Source organism: Chanodichthys erythropterus, chromosome 14 (assembly GCF_024489055.1).
Source record: "Chanodichthys erythropterus isolate Z2021 chromosome 14, ASM2448905v1, whole genome shotgun sequence".
In the NCBI taxonomy this organism is placed as follows: domain Eukaryota; kingdom Metazoa; phylum Chordata; class Actinopteri; order Cypriniformes; family Xenocyprididae; genus Chanodichthys; species Chanodichthys erythropterus.
The window spans coordinates 44,158,427-44,181,236 of record NC_090234.1 but is presented as its reverse complement, the minus strand read 5'-3'; the positions used below and the strand labels follow the sequence as shown (position 1 = coordinate 44,181,236).

General features: G+C 36.1%; 1 protein-coding gene across 2 annotated transcripts in view; it reads right to left on the bottom strand.

The window, feature by feature from the left end:
• Positions 1-17,887: 17,887 nt before the first annotated feature.
• vwa8 (von Willebrand factor A domain containing 8) overlaps positions 17,888-22,810 on the bottom strand; it is a 146,055-nt gene continuing 141,132 nt past the window's right edge. For both annotated transcript variants that reach the window (XM_067409012.1, XM_067409011.1), the window contains one exon: positions 17,888-22,541. In XM_067409012.1, the coding sequence (XP_067265113.1) occupies positions 22,433-22,541 (109 nt within the window). In that variant the 3' untranslated portion in view covers positions 17,888-22,432. The remainder of the gene's footprint in view (positions 22,542-22,810) is intronic.

Genomic DNA, 22,810 nt, shown 5'->3' with positions numbered 1-22,810 from the left:
TATATTTCCCGGCAGAAAAATTAAGTACAATTTACCTTGATATTTGAATTCAAAAGTTTTCACCCCCCGGCTCCTAATGCATCATGTTTCCTTCTGGAGCATCAGTGAATGTTTGAACCTTTTTTAATAGTTGAGTTTGAGTCCCTCAGTTGTCCTCAGTGTGAAAAGATGAATCTCAAAATCATACAGCTACTGCTGGAAAGGGTTCAAATATGCAAAAAATGCTTGAAAACTGATGAATCTGCAGGAGCTGGAGGATTTTTCTGAAGAACAGAACTCAGTTTAACTGCTCAGGACAAACAAGAGACTCATGAACAACCATCACAAAACATAAAAACAGTCGTGGATCATCAGGTAACCACACACAGTATTGAGAATCAGTGATTCACAAACTTTTGAATGGGGTTATTTTAATAAATTCAGCTATTGTTTTGTCTTATCTTATCTTATCTTATCTTATCTTATCTTATCTTATCTTATCTTATCTTATCTTATCTTATCTTATCTTATCTTATCTTATCTTATCTTATCTTATCTTATCTTATCTTATCTTATCTTACTCAGGACAGTACTAAATAAAAAATAACATGCATTTTGTATGATCTCACTTATTTTATTAAAATTATTCACATTTTCACAGATTATGCAAGTGGTTCACATACTTTTTCATGCCACTGTATGTTTGGCAACGTTATTTTTAACCCTAAAAGATAGAGTGTGTAGCTTTTCATTTCTTAAACAAACATGTAGGAAGACGTATCATGGCGATATTCCAGGATGACAAAGTCAAGATTCATCAGGCTCAAATTGTAAAAGAATGGTTGGGAGGGAGCATGAAAAATCATTTTTAATCATGAATTGGCACTGACCTTAACCTCAGTGTAAGTTTTTGGTTGCTGGAGGAGATTTTACAGAGTGCTCAGCTCTTACTTTGTTAATTCAAGATCTTGACCAAAAATGATGCACCTCGTGATGGAAATAAATGTTGTGATGTTATTTCCATCAAGAAGTGCATCAATTTTTGGTCAAGATCTTGTATTGACAATGCAAAAGTCTCCTCCAGCACATCCCAAAGACTTTCAATGAAATTAAGGTCTGGACTCAGGGGTGCCAGTTCATGTGTGAAAATGATTCTTCATGCTCTCTGAATCATTCTTTCACAATTTTTTAACCCTGGTGAATCTTGAAATTGTCATTCTGGAATATGGCCATAATGTGTCTTCCTACATGGTTGTTTAAGTAATGAAAAGCTGCACACTCCATCTTTTAGGGTTAAAAATAATGTTGCCAAACATACAGTGGAATGAAAAAGTATGTGAACCTTCTTCAAGGGATAAAAGAACCATAAAATATGATAGAAACATAATAATCACTGTAATAATGATCCATTCATAGATTCTTAAGTATTTGCCTATGAAAATCCAAACAGCAACTTTTTTTTTTTTTTTTTTGGTCGGGCAGTGTAGGTCCCCTTTAAGTCCTTTTTATTTTATTTTTATTTTTTCTTGAGACAGAGTAATCTGAAATTTTTTGGGTTTGGGACATAAAGCTAAGCCAAATTGAACTTAAGCATTAGCTTGAACAATCTTGTTTGATTATAACTAATATTAAGTCTGTAATGTTTTATATTATTTCATTCCTTTTGCCATTTGGCTTGAAATTTTGGGGCACAAAGCTAAGTTACAGCTGACCATTTTAAACTCAAGCATTAGCTTGAACACGGTTTGACTATAACTAATATTTAAGGGTTTTTTGACACATTTGGCTTGAGACAGACTAAGATGACAGAGACAGTAAACTAAGTCACATTTGATACTTGCATTAAAGGTTCAGCTTTCCGTCCGTGCCTGTGTCAGGACCCTTGTGACCCTCATTATATGCAGGCCTGCAGGGGTGGGTGGGAAATGACCTTGTCTTATTATTGCCCACCTCCATGCAGTGAGTAACAGCCATGTGAAGAGCTGGTTCTTCTCAAACAAAAGAGACAGATGCTCAGTCCTTCCTCTGGCTTCACCTCTGCCACTTCTCCAGATACGGCACTTGCCCTGTTCTAACTTGCCCAGATTTATGAGCCGTGTGTAATGTTTTCCACCACACAAATGACACTGCATGTACACAAGGTGGATGGAAGATTATCAATGGAGCACAGGACCTAAAAGAACCGTCTGTCAAACCAGGAATGATACCCAGAGGCCTTAAAGGCAGTAATAAGGAAATTAACAGTGTTGGTGCTGTGACATGCAGGGTGCAGGTGTAAGATTCACAAGATGTTACCAAAAGAACTTTTTTTGGTTTGTTTCTGTATTAAAGAAGACATAAATAAATAAACAAGTCAACATTATGATATGGTGTCTCCATATTCATCCCTGTGAATCTCAACTGCCACATTCAGCAAAGTGGCACCATTTCAAATGATAGTAAAAATGTCTCTTGCGATCACATGATGCTGTGATCTGCGCAACATGACCTGCAGGCATGCAGAACAAGGAGTCCAGGGTTAAACGTGGGCACAGTGTTTCCTTGCTAATGCTAAAGTTACTCTAGGACAGGACATGCAGACTTTATTATAGTGTATATCACTTCAGTAAATAAGTAGCCCCTCACATTATATTTACTCTGTGCTTTCTCAACTGGGAATGGCAGCACTGGCTTTGTGTTTCTTTGAAATATCAGGAAATGCAAACAGACTTCAATTTCCACACTTCATTTATTCTTAACTATTTAGACAGAAACTCCAGCAAAATCATGATAAAATCTTTAAGTCACATTTTAAGTCAACATGTAATCCAAACCGACCCTACTTGGGCTGCTTCCTGTCCCTCTACACCCGTAAGAACACAAATTAAGATATTTTAGTTGAAATCCGATGGCTCAGTGAGGCCTCCATAGGGAGCAATGAAATTTCCTCTCTCAAGATCCATTAATGTACTAAAAACATATTTAAATCAGTTCATGTGAGTACAGTGGTTCAATATTAATATTATAAAGCAACGAGAATATTTTTGGTGCACCAAAAAAACAAAATAACGACTTATTTAGTGATTTCAAAACACTGCTTCATGAAGCATCGGAGCAGAATGAATCAGTGTATCGAATCATGATTCGGATCGCGTGTCAAACTGCCAACGGCTGAAATCACGTGACTTTGGCGCTCCGAACAGCAGATTCGATACGCTGATTCATAACGCTCCGATGCTTCGTGAAGCAGTGTTTTGAAATCGGCCATTACTAAATAAGTCGTTATTTTGTTTTTTGGCACTCCAAAAATATTGTTGTCACTTTATAATATTAATATTGAACCACTGTACTCACATGAACTGATTTAAATATGTTTTTAGTACATTAATGGATCTTGAGAGAGGAAGTGTCATTGCTCCCTATGAAAGCCTCACTGAGCCATCAGATTTCAACTAAAACATCTTAATTTGTGTTCCGAAGATTAACGAAGGTCTTACGGGTGTGGAACGGCATGAGGGTAAATAATAAATGACAAAATTTTCATTTTTGGGTGAACTAACCCTTTAATACTTGTTCCTGTTCTTATTATGCACATTTCACTATTGAACATTATTCCAAAGAAAATGAAATGGAATAAAGTCCTCCTTGTCAGGGAAGATGCTGTATTAAATGTTTTGTGAATGAAAATGAGGCTGAAGATAGATGCACAGTCTGTTCAATGGGCCGTACTGTTGTGACTGATCATTGTCTTTCTTAAAATTTCCGTAACATGAGCATCTAATCCAGATAAACTGAATTGTGGTGTTGTAAAGCATCAGGCTGCTGTGTAAGTTCACACCAAGTTAACAACATGAGAACTGCAATGTTCCAGACTGCAGGTTCCGCATAATTACACACAGAAACATTAATGAGTCCTATTACACACCCTGCCACTGTACACACACTGTATGAAAGAGCTTCATTCAGAGCTGTGTGCCGTTTATCTTTTATAAACATTTGCTCTCAGTTTACATTGGAACAGCATTATTATTTGCATGCGCAGTAGGTGCATGCTTTCTTCGAACCACAAAGAACCAAGTATTGCAATTATGATGGGAGGTGAAACCCTGTGCATGATCTGTGAAAAATAGCTTGGTTGAATCAGGTTAAGATGTTCTTCCAGGTTAATGACACACAAGCAGGTCAGTGTGTAAAGGCTGATGTCAGAGATCTCTGACCTACAGGAATGCACACAGGCAAAGAAAAAATGTTTCAGGGGTCCTGCTGTGAATAACAGAGATAGTTAGATAGTATCAGACAGAGCTGGCGGACTCATGTTACATGACTTGACATGAGTCTGACTCAAGTCGCAAATTTAAGGACTTGTGACTTGCTTGACTAAATGAAGAAAATGACTTGAGAACTGACTCGAGACTCAACTTCAACTTGACAATGACTTTATTATAACTGTAATTAAATTATAATTTTTTGCAAGCCACGGAAACACCGGGAACACCAACACACAAGTACAGAAGGTACAAGAGAATTTCCCAAGATTGATTCTTTTTGATATAAACACTTTGAAATTGACCATATCTTGCTGTGTGCACATTTTGCAAAGCCGGGATATTGGACATGGCCATCACAAACTCAAACTTCATTCTCTACTTAAGAAAGGAAAGGTATAAACTGACCTGTTCGATGGGTCGAATTCACACCGAATGCAATGATTGGACGGACATTTTTCAGTCCTGAGACTTCCACAGAACATATATATACTTTTTAAAAAATATTTAGACAACTTCTATAATTTTTTTGTCAGGATGTGAAGAGAGTTTCAACCAGTATAACAAAAAGTGTTTACGGAAAACATTGCCTACCTTCGTTTTAAGGCTGTCAGTAGATTAAAATTATTAACGATTATCGTGATGTCACGCTTAAAGGTGCCATCGAACGTCTTTTTTACAAGATGTAATATAAGTCTAAGGTGTCCCCTGAATGTGTCTGTGAAGTTTCAGCTTAAAATACCCCATAGATTTTTTTTTAATTCATTTTTTTAACTGCCTATTTTGGGGCATAATTAGAAATGCGCCGATTCATGTTGCAGCCCCTTTAAATGCTTACGCTCCCCGCCCACGGAGCTCGCGCTTGCCTTTAACAGCATAAACAAAGTTCACACAGCTAATATAACCCTCAAAATGTATCTTTACAAAGTGTTCGTCATGCATACTGCATGCATACATTTGATCATGTGAGTATTGTATTTATTTGGATGTTTACATTTGATTCTGAATGAATTTGAGGCTGTGATCCATGGCTAACGGCTATTGCTACACTGTTGGAGAGATTTATAAAGAATGAAGATGTGTTTATGAATTATACAGACTGCAAGTGTTTAATAAATGAAAATAGCGAAGGCTCTTGTCTCCGTGAATACAGTAAGAAACAATGGTAACTTTAACCACATTTAACAGTACATTAGCAACATGTTAACGAAACATTTAGAAAGACAATTTACAAATATCACTAAAAATATCATGATATCATGGATCACGTCTGTTATTATTGTTCCATCTGCCATTTTTCGCTATTGTCCTTGCTTGCTTACGTAGTCTGATGATTCAGCTGTGCACATCCAGACGTAAATACTGACTGCCCTTGTCTAATGCTTTGAACATGAGCTGGCATATGCAAATATTGGGGGCGTACACCCCGACTGTTACGTAACAGTCGGTGTTATGTTGAGATTCGCCTGTTCTTCTGAGGTCTTCTAAACAAATGAGATTTATATAAGAAGGAGGAAACAATGAAGTTTGAGACTCACTGTATGTCATTTCCATGTACTGAACTCTTGTTATTCAACTATGCCAAGATAAATACATTTTTTAATTCTAGGGCACCTTTAAATTCGCTGACATCTGCATCTTAGTGCAAATGTGATATTGATTTTATACAACAGTTCAATAAACAAGACATTAATATTAAGTGACATTTTTAATATTGCCTGTTTTTGCTCTTTTTCTCAAACAAAAAAAGTACCAAACAGAGCCACAGCAAAAGATTTATGTGTGTCCAAGCAATACAGTGCTGTTTTGTTATTGAACAAATCTGGGGTTTTGAACAAATTGATTCAGTGATTCAATGAACAATGGGGACGTTCTTTTCTGTAACTGCCCTGTAAGTGATAAATCATAGAAAACATATAAGCAAAGTTAAACATGACAATTTTTTTTTTTTTTAATAAACTCAAAAATATAAGTTGTGTGAACAACTCAATGTGATCGATTTCATTTAGGAACTGCCCATGTAGTAAAAAGCAAACAGTAATTGTGGATTAAAGCAATTTTATGTATACTAAGGGAAAATGAAGAGAAAATGGTTTAGTGATTTTTAAAAGAATGTAGGCTAATTGTGCCTAAAGTATAATAATATACAGAGGTGTAAAGAGTACCTGAAAACCATACTTGAGTATAAGTACAGATACCTTACATCGAAAATGACTCCACTACAAGTTACAAGTAACAAATTCCAATATGACTTGAGTAAAAGTCTTAAAGTATCTGATTTTAACAGCACTTTATTTTTATTTATTTAACAGCACAGTATTTTACTCATGCTGAATGTAGGCTCAGACATGCACTAGTCCTGCGAGACATACCAGTGAAAATATGAAACAATTGATTTGTAAGATGAGAAATCAGGTTTATTTTCTAAAATCAAAATAAAACTGAACACCTCAATATTGCAATAAATCAAGGTCGACACAACAACCTTTTAAACATCTACAAAAGTCTCAGTTGAGCTCAAGTGCACAGAAAGACCGTAAGTATATCCTTCAAAATGGTCTTATAGCGGATAAATAAAACAATGTTAATTAAAATTAAATAGTCAAAGTCTACTGTACGTGTTGGTTTGAGCCTCATCACCAGCTGCAGTCATTTCCTCATCTAATAAATCAAACACCTGCGATCAGAAACTACCTGCTAATGCACTCACATTCACATAAAGTGGCCTTGTTGACAAGTTTTGGGGGAGTAAAGGCAAAACACACAAGATATAGTACCTTCAAAGCCCTTAGATGGTGATATCACTTCTTTATATCAGAAACAAACTGCTGCAGATGCCCTCAGAGTACAGATGGAGAGCCATGGTAAGCTAATGTTTAACAATGCAACAGAAGTCATATGCACAACCTATTCAGGAACGTGAAGAGGTGTATGCATTTTTCATAATTAGCCAATATCAACTTATAGGAAAACTGTGACTTAAAGAAAGAACAACAATAATCAAAAATGCACTATTATTAAGCACACTCACCATAAAGTTCCTCTGGATTATTGCCCACCTCGTGCTGTCTTTTGCAATACAATATGTTGTATTACAGTTCCGAAATATTTTTTGTATCACATATTTTTGTATCACAGACAACTTTCAGTTAGTATAACTGTTAACTTATTTACAAAAGTTGAGTAAACAAGAAAAAGCTTATGGAAATTAGTTCTAAGATTTTGTTGTTGTTGTATAAGCTTAACAATGTATACAGTGTGCATAATTAACTTTCTCCAGGGAGAAAGGCAATAATTTAGAGAAAAACGGTGGTGGTGACTGTGGGAACATCAGTTACTTCAACTGAAAGACATCAATTCAGTGGAAAAAAGGCCATCCACACAGTATTATCCATGTGGAAAAGCTTTTCATCTAGAGAAGCAATTGCCTGTACAAAATCCACAGATTGTGTTCCTGCAAAAACAACAACAGAAAAAAAGACAAAATGTTTTTAAGATCATGAGAAACAAATAAGTTTCTAACAAATAAGTTTTTAAATTTTTACTCTACTGTACATAGTGTTGTTGTGTCACCTGAAAAAAAAAAAAAAAAATACAAAAAACAAATCAATGAAAAAAAAAATAATAATAATAAAAAAAAACACCACCACAAACAAGACATTTTTAGAACATGAGAAACAAGTAGTTTTCTTATAATTTCTGACTTTGTTGTATAGTGTGTTGTCGGGTCACCTGGGGGTCTTCTACAAAAACTAACAAACAAACAAAAACCTGAAAAACAAGACAAAGACTAAACAAAAAACAAAAGAACCCAAAACAAAAACAAAAAAAACAAAACAAAAAACAAACTGTTTATAACAAGTTTGCCTAAACTTTTGCCTCTGTTATGCATAGTGTATTGTTGGGCCACCCGTGGCTAAATTAACATACTAAATTAACGGGGTTCAAGCATTTTAAGGCCTTTTTGTTTTATTTAGCAAGCCTGTAACATTACTCGATCTCCATCATACATGGAAAAGACTATTTACAGCCAATACAGTGAATTTACCATAGGAAATATATGGTTTTTAAAGCTTTTTATCAGTTATCAAGGTTGAGCCAAAAACATACTGTAGGACTAGTTCACCAAAATTGTTTTTTGAAATAATGCTCAAAATTCATTGGCCGATGGTGGACATGTTTTTCAAGATACGTTAATGTCCTCATACGCATTCATGGCACCTTGGACAAAGACATTGCATGCCAATTTTCAAGTCAATCGGACTAACGGTGAAGTAGTTATAGCCATTTTCTTTTCTTTTCTTTTTTTTTTTTTTTCTGTTATAGCACCTCCAGTTGCGCATCCTTTTTCACGTGACCACAGATTGAGCTCTTACATAGGTGTCCTGACTCTGAGTTTGGTGAAAATATCTCATTCCATTCACAAGTTAAAGCCATTTTTGTAAAAGTTGCTCCAGCCACTTTGAACGTTTTGGCGGCCCTTAGGGGAGAATGCTGATCCTTAGAAAATTTAACAATTACAAAAAGGTTTCAGCGCTACATACTTGAACCCCTATCAACAAAAGACAACACAACTAAACAAAAATAAAACATAACAAAACAAAATGTTTTTAAGATCACGATAAACAATTATGTAACAAATAACAAATACGTTTGCCTAAACTTTTTTTTTTTTTGCTAATTGTACAGGGGTCTTCAACAGCACAAATCAAATTATGAAATGCTGAGTGACCATTCATGTGCATCAGGCAGCAGTGGAGCAGCTGTGGACAGAGCCTGGAGTCTGTGCTGGGAAAATGAGAGGCGTGGGTCAGCGTGGGCCAGCTGGACACAGACACACACCCACAGGAACTGAACGTCCTGCTAAACTAATCAGCAACCCTCACACACTGTAAAGTACAAACACAAGGCGTCACACCCATCTGAGCTAACCCAGTGACGAAAGAACACAAGAATGGAGAGAATGAATCTCCAAATAAGATGTAGAAATATAATATCTAGTCAAACATACTTTAAAGGGACAGTTCAGCAAAAAATTACAAATACGTCATAATTTCCTCACCCTCATGTCATCACAAACATGCTTTCTTTATTCCATGGACACAAATGAGAATCATTTTCATTCAACAATCTTTCATGATTTCAATGTAAAGTAAATATTGACAGAATGTTCATTTTTGTGTAAACTACTAAAGAGTAAATAATGAATAAACATAAGGATGATCGAATGTTGCTAAGAAGATTTAGAGTCCAAGTTAGACTCAGTCCAAGACATCTGCACATGTTTGCATCCCATGTGACACCAGCGCTTGTGGAAGTTGCAGTGTTTTGGCAGAGTAAAGCAGCAGTTGAGGGCTGGAATCTGCTTCCCCTCTCCAGCCTCTGCAGTGCTGATCTGAGCAACAAAAGAGAAGAAGATCCGGTGTCCGATCTTATCCATCATGCCCCATAGCCTCACACTGAACCCTTGGCACCTTGTTGGTCTTGATGGATGGAGTCGGTCGGACCCTGAATATTCATATTCTCCTCTTTCACCCCCCCACAGGGTCGAACTGGACAGATCAAGTCTTAAGACCGAATGGAGTTGCATTCCTGCATGAACTGGATGACACAGTTCAAAATACTCACACCATCACATGAACTAATGACCCATTACTTTCAATGAAATTAGGAAATACTTGAGCAATAAGGTGTTTTGTGATTGCTGCACTTATTGATCAGAATATGAAATGGAGAGAAAAGCAAAGAAGTGTTAATATCAATCTAGAGGAAATAGTCACTACAGAGTGTATTTCAGAGGGTTTGTTCATAACAGACAGCTTAGATGGATACAAAAAGACAGAATATTTTTACGTTCCTCAATCCTGCTGGCATTTTCTGATAGATTAATTGGGTAGTAATGACAGCTCTACGTTAAAGCCCACCTGATGAGCACCTGTGGCCGTTCCTAAAACAGCCCAGATCTCTCTCACACACACACACACACACACACACACACACACACACACACACACACACACCAGCAGGCTGTCGTAATCCTGACCCAACAGCCATGACAGATATAGTCAGCGCTGACACATCTCCTCTATCCCCAGACACCTGGTCTCCTATACTTTCTCATGGAAAAACCCCCCTGCATGACCCTTTCCCAAGAATCCCTTATTGTCTGATAATGGAAAATTAGACAACAGCTGACAGACTGTTAAATAAATAAAGGCCTCTATACAATTAAAACAACAATTCATCCCAAAATTCCCAGAGATCTGTCATCATGTCATTGCAAGTCTGGATGTTGTTGTGAGATTCTTTAAGCTGCTCTTTTCCATACAACAAAAGTTCATAGTGACCATGGCACCATAAAATAGTCTATAACTCTTCTGTCACAGGAAAGCTTTTTTGTGAGGAATAGCATGAAATAGCCATAGTCATTTGTATTCATGTTCAGATTTTAGAATGGCGTGGAAAAGTTATTAATGCCAAAACCCATATGGTTTAAGAATAACAATTTAAATTTGGCCTGTTCATAAAATAAAATAAAATAATAAAATAAAATAAAATAAAATAAAATAAATAAATTCAAATCAAATCAAATCAAATAATAAAATAAAATAATAAAATAAAATAAAATAAAAAAATACATTAAAAAATAAATTAAAAAATAAATTAAAATAAAAAAAAATATAAAATAAATAAATCAAATCAAATCAAATCAAATCAAATAAAAAATAAAAATAAAATAAAATAAAATAAAATAAAATATCAATCGAGTGCTTTATGAGGTCTCTTGATTCTTCAGAAATCCTCCTTTTCCGTTCCATACGTAAACAACAGCATACAGGTTTGGAATGACACAAAGGTGAGTAAATAATGACAGAATTATCATGTTTGAGGCAACTTTCGCTAAAATGAGCACAAAGAATGGTCTTGAACCACAATGAGCATTCATAAAGGAAATATGTAACTAACTAATATGCAGAACTAACCTGCAGCGCCATAGGCCTAGATATAACAACTAAGAGCAAAGGATTATAAGTAACTCAGGGTACGTTTACACGACAATGATGTACTAAAAACGTTTTTCCTTTGCATTTTTTGCATACAGACAGCAATGTTGTCAAAACGATCCGTTCACGCTAATCCGTGAAAACGACTAAAAACGCTGTATTATGCTGCCAGGCCAGTAGCTGGCGATGTCAATTTGTAAAGAAACACTACACGCCTATAGACTGAACACGTAATATGCATGATGTCACCCCGTCACCCCATTTTTGTAGTTTACATGCAGACGTTAACAGTATTGCAGAATTTGAAACCCATTTTCAAAAGTTTGTGTTTTAGGCCGCCAAAATGTCCTTGTTGTGTAAACGAATGGCAAACAAGCATATTTTTTTTTCGCTGAAAACAATGTAGTATAAATGGCCTCTCAGTGACACTCCCAAAACTGGTCTTTACAGAAATATCCACAGCAAAGCAAAAACATTTTCAGGTGGGATCTGTTTGCAATTATGCTGAATTTACACCTTGAAGCACAACAAAAATCAACTCAAGCTCATTGGAAAAATTTACCTCTACCTTCATTTTTGCAAAACTCCAAAAAACATACTGACTTTAAAACATACTGAGCTGAAATAATCATTATTTAATCATTTTATGTGGTTCCTAGCACAATGCTATGTTATGGCCTCAAAACACTTTTACCATAGTGCGTGATTTGTAAATTGATACATTTTGAAGTTTACATCACATAACCAGATTCACATGTGGCTTTTCTGATGTAGTAAACTTGCTCAGTAGCTCACCTGATACAACATTGCACTTGCATATTCTGCTTTTTGCTTGCCAAATATATCACATTTGCTTTTGTTAAAGGTGCAATTTGTAAGATTTTTTGTCCGCTAGAGGTCGGTAGAGGCCTTTTCAAAACAAAGGTGTAGCTTGATGACGCCAAGTTTGAGTACGGAATCTTGGGACATGTGGTTTTCACATCACAGCTGGTGGAAATAATTGGGATAGGACTCGGGCAGAAATCATGTTCAGGGATGCGATTATTAACGTTACTGTAGTATGAAGCAGAGCAGGACCGAGTGTTATGGGAGCTGAACGAGGCCGCTGGAGCGATTGCATAACACAAGCCGTAACTTTTATCATGACAGTCACCGGCGCTGCTTCTGCTTTTCCAGTCATGAGTATGAGGTAACACAGCTCCGTTTATCATATTAGATACATTTTGGCAGCTGCTGTGAGACACTTGTTACACACTGCAGTAAGCTAGATCGATTTTTAGAATATCATATTAAATGCTGGATGGCTTGTGTTGATAAATGGCATGCAATTAATTTTAAAACGCATTGTATGATGGAGAAAATGCTGTATTACTGTTACTAAAAATAAAGCTGCATCTGATTATGCTATGTTAGCTACTACACAAAACAGTGTTTTTCTCTGAGACATAGTAAAGCATGGTAATCACAAACAAATCAAGAAAATTAGATTTAAAGGTCCCGTTTTTCGTGTTTTTTTGAAGCTTTGATTGTGTTTATAGTGTGCAATATACCATATGTTCATGTTTCGCGTGTAAATAAACAGTATTTTTCACATAATTTACTTATCTGTATACCGCTGTTTCCACTGTCATAAAAATGGGCTGATGACTTCCTTGTTCTATGAAGTCCCTCCTTCAGAAATACGTAACGAATTCTGATTGTGCCAGCGGTTCCTGTGTTGTGATTCGACAGCAGCTTAGCGCTCCTTGCCCGGAAAGGTCACGCCTCTTACCATAACGTGTGCTGCACATAGTTTTACATGTGGATTATTGTGATGTTGTGCCGAATTAACACAAAAGACAATAATTCCCGAGAGACTGAACTCTTTAATCTCCACAAGCAGCGACAGAAAATGTACAACGTTAGCACTCACTCAGAAGAGTACCTCATACGGAAAACAGCCATATACATAAACATAGTCCCCTCTTGTGGCCATTATGTGCACTGCAGTCCAACATTAACTATTGCAGTAAGGATACCACAATTATAATTTTCGGGAACCGAGTTAAACATAAATTGTAACCATTGATCTCTAAGTACAGCGTCCCTGGGAAGGCCAAACAAAGGTGATTGGACTGCGGGATGAAAATAACACCATTTCGACGACATGGCGACAAACACACTGTACAAACGCAACTCTTGCTCTTCTCTGTGGGAGCGCAACACGACCACGCCCCCTTTTTTGTGTATTCCTGTGGGCGGAGGTTAGTCAAAAAACTGTTTTAGTGACGTCATTAAAGAAGGAAGTAGAGGGATGTAGTCCAAACCGGCCATTCAATGTAGGCGACTTCTGTTAAATAAAATATCTCGCTTGGCATTGAACTTTGTTTTTATTTATTTTATTCATACTCTAACAACAACATTACACACTAACTAAAGTTTGGAACATGGGATCACGAAGAACGGGACCTTTAAACAATTAGACTAAATGTGTTGAGCTATTGAACAACAATTAGTTTTCTGTCTGTAAATGTGACCAAACACTTGTTCACTTGTCTATTAAAACATGTAATATATTAAAGCGTCTTTGGTGTTTCCATGGTTTCTACAGAATAAAACCGGAAACCGAAGGTAACGCGGGTATGACGCAATTGACAGGCGACTCCTCACACGTCCCGGAGCCTTAGTTAAAATTGACATTTTCTTATGATTTACAAACAGTTAGAAACATTTGGGATATTGTAAGTACTCAAGTGAACAAAATATATAACACAGGTCTAGTGGTTTTTGGATATTTTACTGCAAAATTCTTACATATTGCACCTTTAACACTATCAGGTTTAGTGTGGCTGCTTAATTTCAAATGTGATAGAGAATTAACCTTTTAGCAACACTCACTGGAGATTTCACTTCTGAACTACGATAAATACAACAACCATAATAAAATGTTGCTAGATTCATGTCCATCTGAATAAATCTGAATGTTCATTTCACTTTGAAAGTCAAGTCACCTTTATTTATTTAGTTTTTTATACAATACAGATTGTTTCAAAGCTGCTTTACAGTGCTAAACAGGAAAATAATGATTCAGTGATGCAAACAGAATTCAATTCTGCTGTAAAGCAGCTCTACAGACATGTTGTGTTTGTGAAGACATGACGTTGTTCAGCTGAGGTCAGTTCAGTGTTGGTTCAGTTCCATTCAAAAACTGTGCAAAGATCATCAATTATGAAATGAGTGTGATTCATCTATAAAGCAGCTCTGGAGAAAATAGTGATGTCATCATCCAACTCTCATCTCACTGTCAGAGCACTAAAAAAATTGTGAAATGTGCAAAAAGCAACTAATCATATTGCCGAAATGTCGCCACAGGCATGTTTTTCCAGTGAGCCTGGGTTGACACCCTTTTAAGTGTCTGAAAGCATAATCAAATTCTCTGAACTCTCTGCGGCTGCAGATCCCATGTGCTAATTAGCTGTTTCCTCTTTCCATCCCTATGTCCAGTATCAGCGGCATCAGGAAGCTTGTCAGCACAGACACATGTGAGCCAGACTAACCTCATCAAATACTGACAAACAAAGGGAACAACACACTCACACACGTCCGTTTGTGTAAGACGTTTATTAGCATACTCCCATTTAGTGTGCAAGTGCATCACAGAGTAGCTGTAAATAGAAGATGGTGTACATGCAGAGGTCACATAGCTCCAGTCATGAGCGTGTGATGAGTTCGATCATTGCACAACTACTGAATGAAACTGTGTCAACACAAATCCAGCACAAATCAGTCCACACCTCCTCCTCCCCCAGTTAATACTACACTGTAAAAAATTAAAAGACTGTAAAAATGCTGCGGTGAAAAACTGTTAATTGGTTTACAGAAAGTTTCCGTACTATATACAATGAATAACTGTAATAGATCTAACGGTACATTTAATGTAATTTAACGGTAAAATACCGTTAAATTCACAGTTTTTGAAAGTGAAAAATAACAATTCATTGTAAAATTTACAGAGAAAAACCGTAAATTGACATTCCCACAATTCCCTGCATGACACTTCACATTTGATATATTTTTGTTGAAATAACTTCTTAGTTTTTCTCATTTTTTTTCTAATCAGTTATGTACATTAGGGTTTTATGTTACATCTAATGTTGTTAAATTAATGTTTATTGCATTTTTAAAATTTCATGCATGTTACCATGATGGTGTTTAGTGTGTGTGTGAATGAGACTGTGTGCTCCTTCTATATATTAGTATTGTGCTTCTCAGCTTGTGGAAAAGCTGCTTGTGATGAACTTTGATTCATCATGTGACTCTCATCACCACTGTGTTTGGTGACTGTCAGTGTATTATAAAGATACAAAACAGATATTAGTACTTCATTAGGTTGGTAAATTAACATTATATCAGTTAATGAAATATGTTATTTTACCGTAAATTTTACTGGGATTTTTTTTACAGTGTACTGAAATCCAATGTTAAATATACATATTTAAAATGTAAAATTCACATGTAACTCCGTAAGTATGTTTACGGTTTGATGTCATTTTTACAGTATTGTTCTGGTAACCACAGCTGCCGGTATTTTTCCGTAGAAACAACGGGATTTTTTTTACAGTGTACACGAAAAACAGCGCCTGAAGGAAAAATAGTATGTACAACATTCATGAAGCAAATCCATTGTGCTTCAAAATAACTGTGATCTGCAGAGAAAATGACAGAACGAGAACCAGAGAATGACATCACAAATGCTGTTAACACAGATTAAAGATGGTTATTTGAGGTGCAGGTGGGTGTTTTGACATCTGCTTGAGGAGTCTGAGGAACATGGAAGACTTTAGGACTTCATGTCATTGCCTGAACAAAAGCGCTGCACGTATAGCTCCGTATCCCAGAAAAAAAAAAAGAAAAAAAAAAAAACATTTACCCACAGCTTTCAGCACACTTCTGAGAAGTCTAGACGCTTTTTCTTATCATTGTTTCACGCACTAGGTCAAATGACACAAGAGGGTCAGCTGGAGGTCAATTTGTCAATGGATGGACTTAAACACACAATGGAAATCATTAAAAACTGATGTTCCTATCAGCTTTAGCGCTTATTTTGATTGTGAGGATTCAGGATGGGGATATTTCCACCAAAAAAAAAAAAAATGTCATGTACACTACCATTCAAAAGTATGGTGTCTGTAAGATTTCAGATTAAAGAAATTAATACTTTTATTAAGCAAGTTGATCAAAAGTGCAATAAAGACTGATAATGTTGATACAAAGATTTCTTTTTCAAATGTTGTTCTTTTGACATATATTCATCAATGAATCCTGAAAAAAATGTATCACGGTTTCCACAACGATGTTAAGCATGAACTGTTTTAAACATAATAATAATAATAATAGCAATAATAATGCAAAGTAGCATATTAGAATGATTTCGGAAAGATCATATTATGTTAAATTTAGCTTTGCCATCACAGGAATAAATTACATTTTAAATGTTAATATATATATATATATATATATATATATATATATATATATATATATATATATATATATATATATATATATATATATATATATATATATATATATATATATATATATATATATATATATATATATATATATATATTAAATATAATACTCCATAATATTTCTGTCTTTACTGTATTTGTAATCAAATAAATGCGGCTTTTAAAATTTTTTTGGAGTAAAATGTGCGGAATCTTGTCAGATGTTTTAAATCCAGCATTAGCGTCAGTTCTGGCAGGTCACGTCAGTCAAGCTTGCATCAGCTGACTCCCAGGTGACCAACGTCTACCTATAGAAATGCGACGCCTATCACAGCATCCATATATAAGCACCTCAGTATTATCAGCAGCTATTGCATTTCTCAGGAACTAATTACCCTCCTCCATCCCCAGCTCCTCCTCTCTTCAGTCAGGATTGACCTTATGATTCTCCTGAATCAGACTAATTCTTGAAATATGTGTACATGTTAAATTATTGACATTAATTATATCTGCATATGTTGGTTCTGTTTTTGCTGCTCTCCCTGCTCTTATCCATGCTAGGCTGCATGGATCCGCAGGGAGTTCTTGTCTAGAACAGAACCATACCGTCAATACAAACTCTATGCAATCATATTTGATGATGATAGTGGTCCTGACAGAAATTGAGAGCACTATACTCTTATTGGTAGCTGAAAACATAATTAAAATAGCTAGACATATTTAATAAACACAAAAATGAGGATGTGCAGAACGTTATCCTGTCTTTGGAAATGGCTATAGTCTTTAAAGTGCAACACAATATCAAAAACCTAGTGTAATGACAATTAATATTTTACCTGAGTAGGGTAAATATAAAGTACTTCTCACTGCTGTGTCAGCTGTTACTTCTCTGCTAGATGTTAATTTGCTTAATAGTGCAACAGAGAACGCTGACCGCTCTGAGTATAAGTTTCAAGAGGTTTGCGATGAAAGAGAGGAGCAGGGACCAAAATAAAGTTTATGGGACACCAAAAACAAAGCAAGAATGATCAAAAATGCCATTTTAAATTAGGCACTTAAAAACAGCGCAGGCAGAATCAAAGAAAGAACACCTCCTGTGTGAACAGACCCTAACAATAAGCAGCACGAGTTCATTTTACACACACTCTACAGACTATAATGTTTATTTGATCTGTTAACATGTATTCCTTACACCACATTAAAATCAAAAGATACCAAGAAGACAATAATATACATGTTCAGCAGCAATTAACAAGTCAAAGACTTCATTTATGACCTTCAATGGCTATAACTGTCAGTAATTACATTGTTTTTACAAGACATGTTGACAGTTTCACTATACAAATCGTCTTTATGATTAGTAAGTGAGGCCTGTGTGGGTGCGATGATTCATTTATTCAGTTACTCTGAAGTCTTGGCACACCATTTCACTAAAGTAAGTGATGGCAGCATGCACTTTCAAGTGATGTACCTGTGTTCAGCCCTTCAAGGCACAGTGGATCCGCTCGGGCTCTGATCCAAAACATAGTGAGCTGTGTTCTCAAACACCTTCAGCTAGGCGTTTTCACGCTTTGGTGGACACACAGCCTTGGAGGGACAGTTCACCCAAAAATGAAAATTTGCTGTTAACCTACTCACCTTCAGATGCAAGAGTCTTTTTTTTTCTTCATTAGAAATGTAGAGAAGATCCTTGGTGATTCGTAAAATGCAAGTCAATGGGTGCATTTCACTTTGAGAGTCAAAAAAACATGTCCAGGCAAAACAATATGAATACCCATGACTCCTGATGACACATTGAAGTCTTATGAAGTGAAATGTTTGGTCTGTGCAAGAAACTGAACATTATTTACGACAATATTACCTATAATCCATAGCCTCAGCAAACGGCAAGCATGTTCCAGTCTGGAGTGACGCTGTGTTTGTTTACAACAGAGGACGACGCGTGTGTTGTATTGTTCATCAAAATCGTACTTATCCTGAATGCTGCAACCTATACATGATCTTAGTTGGAAAGATTGACTTTTCACAGATTCCCAATGTTTGAACTCCTGCGCATATGTCATTAAGGGACAAGAAGCTCATGCTTCAGACTGCCATGAACGCTCAAGACCATTTGCTGAGGCGGTGGATTACAGGTAATAATGTTGTAAATAATGTTCAGATTCTTGCACAGACCAATCGTTTAGCTTCATAACACCTCAATGTATCACCAGGTGACGGGTATTCATTTTGTTTTGCCTGTAATATGTTTTTTTGACTCTCTGTAGCCATTGACTTGCATTACACAAATCACCAAGGACCACGGTTTCAGCTAAAAAACTTCTTTACTGTTCTACTGAAGAAAAAAGACACCTACATATTGGAAGGCCTGAGGGTGAGTAAATCAACAGCAGATTTTCATTTTTGGGCAAATTATTCCTTTAAGAAGACAGCTCAGTAGGTTTTGGAACAGAGTGTCAGTGTTTTCAGTAGGAACATTCTGTAGGACAATCCTGCTATATGTGAATATGTAAATCTGTTCATCATTTAAAGCGATCGAGTCTACTCAAAAAATTTGGACTAAAGCACTCAATTCATATAGATTAGTTTTTCGATCTCTTTATGAACTTTTTGAAGCATCAAAGTGGTAGTTACGTAGGCACGTCCTGATTTTGCTGAGTTAGATGCGTTCCTGGGTCAACATATCAACATATCACATATCACTATCTACTAGAACAACATTTCAGTCTGAAAATTTAGTCTTAACCCTATTCCTACCCCTAAACCTAACCCTACCCATAAATTATCCCAAAAATCAGAGGGAAATGATAGATGAATAACACTGATGTAGAAGCACCAATTCATGATTTTAAGCCTAAACTTGACATAATCTGTAAACTTGTCCCTCAAATCTGATTGGTTGGTCTGAATGTTGTTCCAGGATCAACAAAAATGTTGACCCAGGAACATGGAAAATCAGGTTATGCGTCACGTAGCTGTCTAGAAATGTCTCGGATTTCATCAAAAATATCTTAATTTGTGTTTCGAAGATGAACGAAAGTCTTATGGGTTTGGAACGACATGAAGGTGAGTAATTAAAGACAGAATTTTTATTTTTGGGTGACCTAACCCTTTAAGTAGGCAGCTCAATAGGTTTTGGAACAGAGCGTCAGTGTTTTCAGCAGAAACATTCTGTAGGACATTTCTGCTACCTGCTGGCTTTGCAAAGTTCAACTGATCACGCTGGCCAGATTCTATATATTACAGTCCCACTTTCTCCTCGGCAACATCTCGGGAGTGTGGCGTAACAGGAGCCAGGGGCTGGATTCCTCAGCTCCATGTGAGAGGCAGGGTGGCAGCGGCGGGCGTCAGTGGGTCCAGGGGACAGGAAGGAAAAAGACTGTTGACATAGATGGAGCACTTGGAAAGCGTCTCGGAGAAGTTTGCGCAAGCAGTGAAGAGGCGCGTGCAGTCAGGTGGACAACATTCCACACTCAGCACTGCTAACACGGGCCTGGTACAGAGCAGAGGTCAAATATAACAGGAAGTCCAGAAAAAAAAATCTCCCTCAAGATGACTCACAAACACAGGATGCACAGAAGGCTATACTTTTCGGCAGTAAATATATCCTCGTCTTTGTGTGCTGAAAATGCAAACTTTATCTGTTCTTTTGACCTCTAGACCTACTATTTCTGTGAGCTGTTGTTTTTTCTTTAAAGTTTCTCACAGCTCTGTGTCAGCGGAGACGATTGTCAGGCCTGTCAGAGGTCCCGAATACATTTTCATTTGCACTCATTTGGTTAAAGAGTGATGAATGTGTAATGGGATGGCTGAGGAATGTGGTGTGGAATTGCACTTGAGGTTCTGGTTTCTCAGGACAGAAAGAGATTTACGAGAAAGTTCTTGGGTGATGGGGTGGCGGTCTTTCTTTCGCTTCAGTCTCAATCCCTACCATAAGTTACAGGATGTGTGCACTTTACAATGATGTGTTTAGAGGACACTTGGAAAATCCCAACAAACGTGCCAATAAAAGAGTGCCAATTCTTACACAATACGAGGCTCTTGAAAACAAAACAGGTTACACTCAGACACGCCTCATGTTCTTTTAATACACTCTTAACAGCTGGTTTTAGTGATATAATTACACAACATTATGTTGTGTTACATAATGTTGTGAATAATATTTTGGATGGATTTTACATTATTATTTTGTACTATAGAATTTTACACTATTATATTTTGTCATTTGAAAAAAACTGTATTATTTTAACCTGTTTAACTTGATTTTGAATATAATCAAAAGGCATTAATATACAATATACTACAGGGCTGTTAAATGCTTGAGTCTGATTGGTTGACGAACATTCTAAGGTGACAACATCTGAACAGTGTCTTGAGGTGTGGTAACAGTAGTATAAGTGGAATAATTGACTCCGGTCCATTAAATTATTAGAAAATAATGCACACCACTTCACGCCGTGGCCACATTATCACCTCGGGTGTGAAGTGTTTTCAAATTGTTCAATGTCCCGTTGTCAATTATTAGTGCTAGGTATATTACCCAGCACTGTTAAATGCACAATCAAACCAATGCACTCAACTCAGTCTTAACATAGCATGGATAGCAATTTAGGCATGTGCGTGATTATGTTAAAAGCTCATAGAATATGTTTAAACAACAGACTGCCAAACTTAAAATATCATCTAATTTTTCATAGCACTTTATGTACATTTGTGAAAATATCGTAGACTCATACAGTTCAGTCCTGATACAGCACACAATTGTGAATTGTGACTATAGATTTGCATGCAGTATAGTCCATACACAAAGCCATGGCTCTGTGATGAAACCTCTCACACATTTTTCAGAAAAAGAAGGCCCATTTTGGGTGATAAACCAAAACTGTCCAGATCATAAAAAATTATTTTGAAAATATAAAATTTTGCTTACATTTTCAGTTTTTTTTTAAACAAAACAACAACAAAAATAAAATAACTAAAATAAAAAATTGTTTTAATTAAAAAAAGGGTTTTTTAATTTACATTTTTTTATGACACTTAAGCATATCCCCCCCAAATTCTCACCAACACTTTATTTTTACATTATTTACATTTTACTTTTGAGTTTTTTTGTAATTCACAGGTGCTTCCCAATATTTGCTAAAATATTGCTAAATATTTTTTTAATCAGCATACATGAATGTCAGTTATGCTTTACTTTATGTATGTATGTATTTTCACTGTTTTTATGTGACATTTTATATGTTAATAATAAATTATATATGTTGTAATTACATTTTTTTTTTCATTTTTATTGTAATACAATCAGCATACAGGAACATCCAAAATGTTTTACTGTATTTATTTTTTACTGTTTTTGTGTAAATTTTACTCTTGAGTTTTTTGTAATTAAAATTTTTCTCAGATGGGATTCTGAATTTTTTTTATTGAATTATTTTTTTTTAAATCATTATACATGAACTTCAGTAATGAAAGTCAGTACAAAATAATATCTAACACATTAAAAGATGTTATTACACTACAAGAATCAATATGGTAATGAGAATTTGGGGAGAACATGTGCATAGTATAAATAAAAAAAATGTATAATGCCTTATTTCTATCTTTTGATTTTGACGTTTCATGAGATTGGACCTGTTACACCTGGATGCAGAGATCACTGTGTCATCAGTGATGGAGCAGGTTTGGTGCGATTCATTCAACTACTGTTCTCTTAGGCACTGGACAGCATGGTGGATGTGAAAATCTGCTGAAGGATTTGAGGGATCTGCTTGGTGTCCATAGCGACAAAAGATCGTCCGGCCGGCAGAGTCCTCTGGAGCCTGAATGTCGGAGAGAAAGAGAAAAGAGCCCCCCACATCAAACATTAGCAATGCAAATGAGTTTTTCCTATTCCTCCATAGGAGGGACAATGGCTGTCATTCATGGAGGGGCTTTGATAAGATACAGGGTCTTGGGAAAAGCCTGTTGGTTAAGAGGGACTGAAAGCAAAGTGCCGCCCATGTCCTTTCACTTAGCTGCCGCCCCTCCCTCCTCACTAATCATTCATTACTGTCATTTAGTCCCTTTAAAAAGAAGAAGGCACATGTTC